The sequence below is a fragment of the Pseudoliparis swirei genome, chromosome 24, assembly GCF_029220125.1.
Source record: "Pseudoliparis swirei isolate HS2019 ecotype Mariana Trench chromosome 24, NWPU_hadal_v1, whole genome shotgun sequence".
In the NCBI taxonomy this organism is placed as follows: Eukaryota; Metazoa; Chordata; class Actinopteri; order Perciformes; family Liparidae; genus Pseudoliparis; species Pseudoliparis swirei.
In genome coordinates, this window is record NC_079411.1 from 957,640 (window position 1) to 968,272 (window position 10,633).

Consider the following 10,633-nt stretch of genomic DNA (forward strand, 5'->3'; position numbering starts at 1 on the left):
TTTAAACACTGTACATAGTGTGGTAAAGTGTATGCAGTATTTATAGTGACCATTTATCCTGAGTGTCCCTTTGTTAGTCCCGTTGTTGGCGGTGACTGGGGGTTCTTTGATGCTTGTCCTGTGAAATAAATGAAATCCAAAGCGGTCCAATACAGTTCCAAGTGGTGGGTTTATTAACAAAATGGATGGTACAACTTGTGGGTTGTAAATAAATGAATAAATAAAGTTTGAGAGCACAAAGAGCAGCGAGGCCTATCCTCCAGCAACATAATCAGACAGCAGGTCAAACGCTGTGTGCTCCCAGTCAGCCGCCCCTCCCCCAGGTCACTCTCCTATTTATTGGCCTTTTGACCTGTAGAGGGCACAAATTCTCAGAAAATAGAAATAAATAAAACCATTAAAATAACGTATAATAAATACAGAAATGGCTCCTACATTACCGGCCCCTAATTGTATTTGGTAAGCAAAACAATTACGAAATTAAATAAAAATGGGAGCCTTGAAATCATTACTTTTCTCTGTATCAAAATGTATTAAAGACCAAATAGAGTGAACTAGACCATTGTCATCTTGAGTCGTCAAGCTTCGTCTTCATCACCCTCGATCAAACAGAGCTTTGTGAGGGGTCTTTTGAGGATGCTGCTTTGGCTCTTGATGCTCACGGTTCACAAGTCCTTTCTGGTCAGGGAACACTTCAATGGAGGGCCATGTCGATGCCTTTTGAATGGATGCATCGGAGACTTGATGCTCATTTCCAAAGTGCTCTTGGAGCAATTCTTTGGAGCAATTCTCTGGCCCTTGCAAAGCCTATATCTGCATCTAAGAAGAGACATGTCTTCAGCTCTCTGGCCTGACCACATGTATATTGCTCCAGATAGTACAATTCGTCCTTTGCATGCTCAATTTTGCTCTCTATCATATGTTCAAATGAACTAATAAATGATCTGTAGTCAATTGGATCATTAGGAAATACCTTCATCTCCTTTCGTGGCAAAACTGATTTGTCCTGTTGTCTTCTCAAAGATGCTGTGATGTCGTTTTGCCTCTGCAGAACGTCAGAGAGATGAACACTTGTTCTCCAGGAGAGGCCCTGAGGGGCTGTGATGGACCCTGGGGGGGCAGAGTGGTTTGAGAGGGCTGTGCTTGATGAGAGGACCTCCTAAGGCGTGAAGGCTCCTGAGCGTGGCGACGGGGCTGTGGATGGCTGGGCATGTGATGTAAGTCTCACACTCACATCTTGCATTCCTTTGCCTTTTGGTTCATCATATTCCTTTCCAATAAATTCCTTTGTCCCTTGTAATTTGAGTGTTTTCTCAAAATGCTCATTCATTCCATCTCTCTGTGAAACACTTCTTCTATCACTTCATATATCGAGTTTGGCATTAGCTGCATCTAATTCGCTTTGGACGGCTCACGTTTCCTTTTGTTTTCTCCGTTTTTCTCGTCTTTGAGCCAAATCGGCTTCCTCACTTTCTCCGGCGTGCTTTTCTTTAAGAGCCGCCGATCTAACGTGTAGCGCAGCCTCCTCCGCCATGCGGCGCCACGTGGAGGAGGTGAAGACCTTTGATCCCCGCCGTCTGCTTTCCTTGCATAAGTTGCAGAAACACTGTCCTCTGGACCTATGTCCGCTCCATCATCATCATCATCACGCCTTCCGTGTTCACCTAGCCATGCATTCGCTTCCCACATGAACGATTCATTCATCTTTCTTTTCGGTTCGTCCCACAATGCATCATCAGATCCGCGTTCCTGTTCCGACAACATGCTGATGCTCCTGATGACCAGATGAGACCAGGAGGTTGTGGTGTTGCACATGTTTTCACACTTTCAAGGAGTGTGCATTTCTCAGCAGTTCTGTTGTTGCCATCAGTCTGACTGGCAGGGAAGAAGTGCGAGACTTTCATAACACGAGAATAACTTCATATGTTTCAACATGTTTTTGTAAATTTCTTCTGAATGTTTTGACTTCCTGGGCGAGGGGGAACCGACATCTATGACGAGTCCTGAGACCTGAGAGACTCGTGCGTCAAGGACCTGGTGGTCCCCCTGGTGGTCCCCCTGGTGGTCCTCCTGGTGGTCCTCCTGGTGATCCTCCTGGTGATCCTCCTGGTGATCCTCCTGGTGGTCCTCCTGGTGGTCCTCCTGGTGGTCCTCCTGGTGGTCCTCCTGGTGATCCTCCTGGTGGTCCTCCTGGTGGTCCTCCTGGTGATCCCCCTGGTGGTCCTCCTGGTGGTCCTCCTGGTGGTCCTCCTGGTGGTCCTCCTGGTGGTCCTCCTGGTGGTCCTCCTGGTGGTCCTCCTGGTGGTCCTCCTGGTGGTCCTCCTGGTGGTCCTCCTGGTGGTCCTCCTGGTGGTCCTCCTGGTGGTCCTCCTGGTGGTCCTCCTGGTGGTCCTCCTGGTGGTCCCCCTGGTGGTCCTCCTGGTGGTCCTCCTGGTGGTCCTCCTGGTGGTCCTCCTGGTGATCCCCCTGGTGGTCCTCCTGGTGGTCCTCCTGGTGGTCCCCCTGGTGGTCCTCCTGGTGGTCCTCCTGGTGGTCCTCCTGGTGGTCCTCCTGGTGGTCCTCCTGGTGGTCCTCCTGGTGGTCCTCCTGGTGGTCCTCCTGGTGGTCCTCCTGGTGGTCCCCCTGGTGGTCCTCCTGGTGGTCCCCCTGGTGGTCCTCCTGGTGGTCCTCCTGGTGGTCCCCCTGGTGGTCCTCCTGGTGGTCCTCCTGGTGATCCCCCTGGTGGTCCTCCTGGTGGTCCCCCTGGTGGTCCTCCTGGTGGTCCCCCTGGTGGTCCTCCTGGTGGTCCTCCTGGTGGTCCTCCTGGTGGTCCTCCTGGTGGTCCTCCCTGGTGGTCCTCCTGGTGGTCCCCTGGTGGTCCTCCTGGTGGTCCCCCTGGTGATCCTCCTGGTGGTCCTCCTGGTGGTCCTCCTGGTGATCCCCCTCGTGGTCCTCCTGGTGGTCCTCCTGGTGGTCCCCTGGTGGTCCTCCTGGTGATCCCCTGGTGGTCCTCCTGGTGGTCCCCTGGTGGTCCTCCTGGTGGTCCTCCTGGTGGTCCCCTGGTGGTCCTCCTGGTGGTCCCCTGGTGATCCCCCTGGTGGTCCTCCTGGTGGTCCTCCTGGTGGTCCCCCTGGTGGTCCTCCTGGTGGTCCTCCTGGTGATCCCCCTGGTGGTCCTCCTGGTGGTCCTCCTGGTGGTCCTCTTGGTGGTCCTCCTGGTGGTCCCCCTGGTGGTCCTCCTGGTGGTCCCCCTGGTGATCCTCCTGGTGGTCCTCCTGGTGGTCCTCCTGGTGATCCCCCTGGTGGTCCTCCTGGTGGTCCTCCTGGTGATCCCCCTGGTGGTCCTCCTGGTGGTCCCCCTGGTGGTCCTCCTGGTGGTCCTCCTGGTGATCCCCCTGGTGGTCCTCCTGGTGGTCCTCCTGGTGGTCCTCTTGGTGGTCCTCCTGGTGGTCCCCCTGGTGGTCCTCCTGGTGGTCCCCCTGGTGGTCCTCCTGGTGGTCCTCCTGGTGGTCCCCCTGGTGGTCCTCCTGGTGGTCCTCCTGGTGGTCCTCCTGGTGGTCCTCCTGGTGGTCCTCTTGGTGGTCCCCCTGGTGGACCATTAAAAACCAACGAGGACGGCTAGCTTATATTCGGCCGTCGTAAACATCGCAACAACGGACCGCGTTCGGTTCAAAGTCGCCAGTTAACGCGGTCGCTTCTTAAACCGTAACACCGGACAACCGCGGAGCACACCGACAACAACACAACATCTCATTTCCCAATCACAACTGTTTAGCTGGGAATAGAACGTGACGGGGAGAGGGTTCAGGCTGTGAACGTGTTCCCGGTGTTACGGTTTAAGAAGCGACCGCGTTAACTGGTGTTGAACATAGGAGGAGAACACGTAGCTGTAGCCCGTGGATACCGCACTGTTTCACTGGGAGAGTCGAGGGGTTGACACTGCATTACAACATTAAACCAAGCGGCATTCGCGAGGACAGCTATTCGTGTTCTCTAACCTATTTTTCAAACGGCCGTCGTAACCACGACAACGGACGTATTTGGCTGAAAAGTCTCCAGTTAACAGGGTGGCCTGTTGAACCGTTTGACAGAATCAAGTATTACACCGTTTTATTCACGTCACTCGGGTAAAGCTACACCGAATATGCTGCTTGAGGCGCTTTGTTTCCACTCGGAGTTAAACCCGGAGGACGGTTCTCCGCCCGTGGCACCGCACAGAGCTGTAACCTCACTTAACGGGTGCACCGCGCGCTTTGTGAGGCGAGTGAGCTAACGGCTAGACACGTAACACCGGGCTTACGGTAAACTTACGTGAACAAAGTTTCTGTTGACCGCCATCTTTCGGATATCAGTCCCGCGCAATTCCAGGATGCTTTATTTTCATTGATTGCTGGCTTAAATCTGACCCAGATACAACAGATACGTTGTTTCCTGATTGGCTACTGTGGAGCCCATTTCTTCTTTTTGATTGGCTGATAAGTGGCTGCTCACAGCAGACCTCCAGGGAGCGCTTGATTCCTCCACGGTGAGGGCAGCGCTGCGGCACATTCAAACATTAAATAGCCGAGAGTTTTTTTCAGCGTGAGAAATACGATGTGTGGCGGGAGTGCGTGACTTAAGACCGGAATGCGTGAGTCTCACGCTCAATGCGTGACACTTGAGACAGGCACGTGCACAGGTAGAGCCCTCGTGGTGCTCAAGCTCCTCCCCTTTTGCCCTGGATGAGTAAAGTGCCCTTTTCGCTGTAGACACTTTTTTTTTCATTCATCAGTATTTAAGAATAAAAATGACTCTCTGTCATCAAGTCCCCCCAAATGTGTTTTGATATCCGACGGGGCATTTATTTGAGTTCTTGTGAGAATTTCACCCCGACATGCTCCGCGCCCCGCCCTCCTCCTCCTCCTCCACTCAGTGCTCCTCGCGCCACCAAACGGCTGCACCTCCTTCTCCTCTGACCCGCAGCCTCAGACACACAGGTCATGACTGTTTGTCCCCTGACGTTGTTTGGTGATAAATGAACCACGTCGACATTAGCGCTGCTAAAAACATGACGTCACAACTGGTCCGAAGAAAATAAACAAAAAACTCATTAAATCCGTGGTTTAACAGCCTTGTCCAGCTGTTTACTGACGTCATGTGAACAGAGAGAGGGAGAGATATCCAGGCAGGCATCTTATTTGTGTTGAGACAATTTCGAAAGTATGTTGAACTTATTAATTCATTTTATAAATGTCACAAGAATTCACAGCTAGAAAATTGCAGCTAAACTATGATTGCTATCCTTGTACCACATTGTTTTATGTGGCATGTTTCTCTTTGTTTTGTCTGTTCCAGTTTTACAAAGATCAATGTTGTATGAGCATTGCAGAGGGTGAAAAGAGGAAACGCAAGAAAAACTAGAACGGGCACTCGGTGGCAAGGAAGGTAGAAAAAGAAGGAAGGAAAGGAGAAAAGGAAGAGAGAGGAAAGAAAGGAATGTAGGAAAGGAAGGAGGCAAGGACCCCCTCACCCTGCACTCTCTGTCTTAACCCAACAGTGTTATCTTTCTCCTGGTACTAGTACTACTACTGGTACCAGTACTAGGATTCACATCGACATCAACAATTCATTCATTTTCTGTACTATAATTTATTTTTTGTTCATATTTTCTGCCTTAAATTGACTTTTTTTACATTTTGAATACTTATTAATACTTTTTTCATGTTATTTTTTTCTGTGTTTTCACATTTAATACGACAACTTTAAATATATTTTATTTTAATTTTCCGACATCACAAGAAAAGGGTAAATATTCAGCATATTTTTGACCTTTTAATACATTAAAAAAAATTCACATTCCTTTAGATAAACTGACTGATTTTTAAATGAAATACAATATACATTTTCACGGACTAAAACGTGTCTGAATGTTGCTGAGTGACGTCATCAACAGCTGCTGGTCTGAGTTTGTGTCTTCAGGTCTGACAGCCAATCAGATCACAGTTCACCTGCAGAGGGACAGAGGAACCCTGCAGATGATTCCCACAATGCATCACTTCTCACCAGAAGACGATCGCGGTATGTCCGACAGTTCTCTGGTTGTCTTGGGTAGTCGGATTCTCCTCTTCATCACCAGCCTCCTCTTCATAAGCCTTTTTAAAGCTTTTTACGTGACATTTTTTGACAATAATTACTTTTCATAACACTAGAATAACTTCATATGTCTCAACATGTTTTGGTAAATTTCTTCTGAATGTTTTGACTTCCTGGGCATGAAAAGATGTTTTTTTATAAAGTTTTCTTATTGTAATTGAATATAAATATTCACATCAACAGTCCATCCCGTCACAAGGAGCTCAACGTAGATTTATGAATGTTTTAAAGTGTAAATAATCACATTACCGTCACATTGAACAAGTTTAATAAAACTCAAAACTCCAGAAAACAATCACGACGATTCGGTTGTCGAAGCAGCCGAGTAACAGGTATTCTTCATGTCGTGTTCGTGGAAGTCGAAACGTTAAATAAAAAGGTTTCAAGAACACGAACGACGGGAATAAAGTTTGGTTATGTGCAAAAAACACGACGCAAAGCGGCAAAAATAATAATAATAATATTAACAACGGGAACAAACAGAATTGGCACTTTAATTCATCTTGAACACAAAACACGCCTCCACGACATCGATGACGTCATGGCCTCCACGACGTCGACGTCATCGTCCTGATTTAAAGCTTTGACCATGATCAGTCTCCAGAGCGACCGTTAATGCCTTAAGCCCCGCCCCCTCGGGGGTCAGAGGTCACTTTCTGGTGACCAGAAGGCCTTTAGATCCGTGTTTTAGGACCAGACCCTGAAGGTCTCTCAGATGTGACGTCATCACACCAAAGCGTGGTGAATAATGATGACATCATAACGGAGAGGAGCTCTGTCAGTGAGAGGGGGGAGCCCCGCATGGAACCCTGTGACCTTTGACCTCCGCCTTCATCGGTTTAAAAATCAAAATAAATGTCTCTGGATAAATGTTACGCAACGCCGCCGTTCAGCAAAAGAAAAAAAATAAAATGTGAAAAAATTTAATCTGATTACAAGTGAAATTGATCGAAAGTCTTTGTACTTCAAGGCGTGTTTTAAATATTTATACAGAGACCCCGCCCCCCCCCACACACACACCTGACGTGACCCCCGGCCTCCAGCAGAGGGCGCCGTCTGCCTGACTCGGGGCCTCCTGCGGAGACTTCCTGCCCGGTAACTGCTGCTCCTCATCTAAAGCTCCATTAAAAACTCAACGGGCGAACCCCATTGGCCGGGAGCCGCCCAGCGAGAGCGACCGAGCCCTCGGCCAATCGGGAGCCGGCTGCAGACTTCACCCCATGGAGCCGGTCCTCAGGAGGGGGGGGGGGGGGGGACGACCGGCATCTATGATGAGTCGGCGGGTTTTGGGCGACGCGGTCCCCCTGGTAGTCCCCATGGTAGTCCTCCTGGTGGTCCCCATGGTGGTCCCCCTGGTAGTCCTCTTGGTGGTCCCCATGGTGGTCCCCCTGGTAGTCCTCTTGGTGGTCCCCATGGTGGTCCCCCTGGTGGTCCCCATGGTGGTCCCCCTGGTAGTCCTCTTGGTGGTCCCCATGGTGGTCCTGTTCGTGGTCCCCATGGTGGTCCCCCTGGTAGTCCTCCTGGTGGTCCCCATGGTGGTCCCCATGGTAGTCCCCATGGTGGTCCCCCTGGTAGTCCTCCTGGTGCTCCCTCTGGTGGTCCCCATGGTGGTCCCCCTGGTAGTCCTCTTGGTGGTCCCCCTGGTAGTCCTCCTGGTGGTCCCCCTGGTGGTCCCCATGGTGGTCCCCATGGTAGTCCTCTTGGTGGTCCCACTGGTGGTCCCCCTGGTAGTCCTCTTGGTGGTCCACCTGGTGGTCCCCATGGTGGTCCACCTGGTGGTCCCCATGGTAGTCACCCTGGTGGTCCCCATGGTGGTCCCCCTGGTGGTCCACCTGGTGGTCCCCATGGTAGTCACCCTGGTGGTCCCCATGGTGGTCCCCCCCCCCCCTGATCTACATGTAGGCACATAAACATACTGCACACGTCCACGATATATAAAAATATATTTAAGGCAACACTGAAATCCCCCCCCATGGAGTACCGTTATCAACAATAACCGAAATGTTAAATACGTAACACCACCAGGGTCACTCAGCCAGGAGCTCCTCCTCCGTCGTTGTTGTTGTTATTGTTGTTGTTTGTTTCCCCACTCGAATCAATAAAAGAGAAGGAAGGTTGTGCTTCTCCTCAATGGAAAGGAAAGGAGGAGGAGGAGGAGGAGACACGGCCGTCCTCACAGCGAGGCGCCTGGTGAGCGTTGATCCAGAGGTCAAAGGTCAGAGAGCAAAGAAGAGGACGAGGACCACGATCATCACGACCACCAGCACGCCGATGACGCACCACTGCCTCCGGCCTGCAGGGGGCAGCAGAGAGACCGATGAGCAACGTGTGTGCCTATGTGTGTGTGTGTATGCCTATGTGTGTGTGTGCCTGTGTTTATGTGTGTGTATGTGTGTGCGTGCCTGTGTGTGCCTTTGTGTGTGTGTGTATGTGTGTGCGTGCCTTTGTGTGTGTGTGTATGTGTGTGTGCCTTTGTGTGTGTGTGTGTACTCACTGCTGGTCATGTGGGACACCTTCTCCAGCTTCTTGAGGACTGAGTCCATGCGGGACGTCGTCTGGTCCATCTCGTCCCCGAAGTCGCCCAACATGCTGAAGAAGAAGAGGACGTGTACTTTATATACTTTATGTACTTTATATATATATACTTTATGTACTTTATATATATATACTTTATGTACTTAATATATTTATATATATACTTTATATATATATATACTTTATGTACTTAATATATTTATATATATACATTATGTACTTTATATATACTTTATGTACTTTATATACTTTATGTACTCTATATATATTATATACTTTATGTACTTTATATATTTATATTAGTGCTGTGAAAAATAACGCGATAGATAGATAGATATAGATATATACTTTATTAATCCCCAAGGGGAAATTAGTTCTCTGCATTTAACCCATTCTGAGTTATTAAGGAGCAGTGAAGCGCCCGGGAAGCAACTGGGGGTTCAGTGCCTTGCTCAAGGACACTTCGACTTGCAACTAATGGGGAGAGCGTTAGCGTAGCCGAGGTGAGTTCTACCGCTGGGGATGAACACACACTCTCTGTGACCGAGCACAGTGTGAGGAGGGCTCTGTTGAGGGTGAACACCAGGAAAGCTGCAGGTCCAGATGGCATATCTGGGCGAGTACTGAAGACCTGTGCTAACCAGCTAGCTCCAGTGTTCACCACAATATTCAACCTCTCCCTGGCTGAGTCCGTGGTCCCCGCCTGCTTCAAGAGATCCACTATTGTCCCTGTGCCCAAGAATGCTTCTCCAGCATGTATGAATGACTACCGACCGGTGGCCCTCACCTCGGTGGTCATGAAATGCTTTGAGAGGCTGATAAAGGACTACATCTGCGCCTTCCTCCCTTCCTCCATGGACCCGCTGCAGTTTGCTTATCGCCCAAACAGATCCACAGATGATGCTGTCTCCCAGGTACTGCACACCACACTCTCTCATCTGGACAGCCAGAGGGGGCTATGTGAGACTGCTGTTCATTGATTATAGTTCAGCTTTCAACACCATAGTCCCTCCAGACTGGCCGGCAAGCTGATTGAGCTGGGACTGAACACCCCTGTGTGCTTGGATCCTGGACTTCCTGACCGCCAGGCCACAGGTGGTCAGGGTGGGCAGACACACCTCCAAATCCCTCACCCTGAACACAGGATCCCCCAGGGTTGCGTCCTCAGCCCCTACTGTACTCCCTGTACACACATGACTGTGTGGCCAGGTTCAGCTCCAACACCATCATCAAGTTTATGGATGACACAGTGGTGGTGGGCCTGATCTCCGACAACGACGAGAAGGCCTACCTGGAGGAAGTTGCTGATCTGTCACTCTGGTGCCAGGACAACAGCCTCATCATGAATGTCACCAAAACTAAGGAGCTGATTGTGGACTTTAGGAGGGTACAACAACAGAGGACGACTCACCACTGGGGATTAACGGGACTACTGTGGAGAGGGTGAGCGGTATAAATACCTGGGAGTCCACATCACCGAGGATCTGACATGGTCAACGAACACAGACACTCTGGTGAGAAAGGCAAGGCAGCGCCTCTACCACCTCAGGCAGCTGAGGAAATTTAAAGTTTCCCAGAGGATCCTTCAGTCCTTCTACTCTGGAGCTGTAGAGAGCGTCCTGACAGGAAGCATCACAGCCTGGTTTGGCAACTGCTCCACTCAGGACAGGAAGGCTCTGCAGAGAGTAGTGCTTTCGGCTGAACGCACTATTGGAACTACACTCCCACCCTGCAGGACTTGTACACCAGGAGGTGCAGAACCAGAGCCGCAGGATCATGAAGGATCCTCACCACCCCAACAACAGACTGTTTCAGCTGCTGCGGTCAGGCAGGCGCCTCCGTAGTCACGCTGCAAGAACAGAGAGACTGAGACGGAGTTTCTTTCCTCAGGCCATCAGGACTGTGAACTCCGACCTCACCAGGACCCCCACATAGACCCACACAACTGCCCCTCTTAGGCACACACACACACACACACACACACTTAC

At 50.5% G+C, this 10,633-nt stretch overlaps 1 protein-coding gene across 3 annotated transcripts in view; it reads right to left on the reverse strand.

Moving 5' to 3' along the window:
• Positions 1 to 6,361: 6,361 nt before the first annotated feature.
• LOC130190750 (syntaxin-10) overlaps positions 6,362 to 10,633 on the reverse strand; it is a 9,238-nt gene continuing 4,966 nt past the window's right edge. For 2 of the 3 annotated variants that reach the window (XM_056410328.1, XM_056410327.1), the window contains 2 exons: positions 8,605 to 8,699; positions 8,230 to 8,403 (listed from right to left, as the gene is read on the reverse strand). In XM_056410328.1, coding sequence (XP_056266303.1) covers positions 8,327 to 8,403; positions 8,605 to 8,699 — 172 coding nt within the window. In that variant the 3' untranslated portion in view covers positions 8,230 to 8,326. Of the gene's footprint in view, positions 8,404 to 8,604; positions 8,700 to 10,633 lie in introns of all 3 variants that reach the window. The other variant, XM_056410326.1, reaches the window with a different exon arrangement.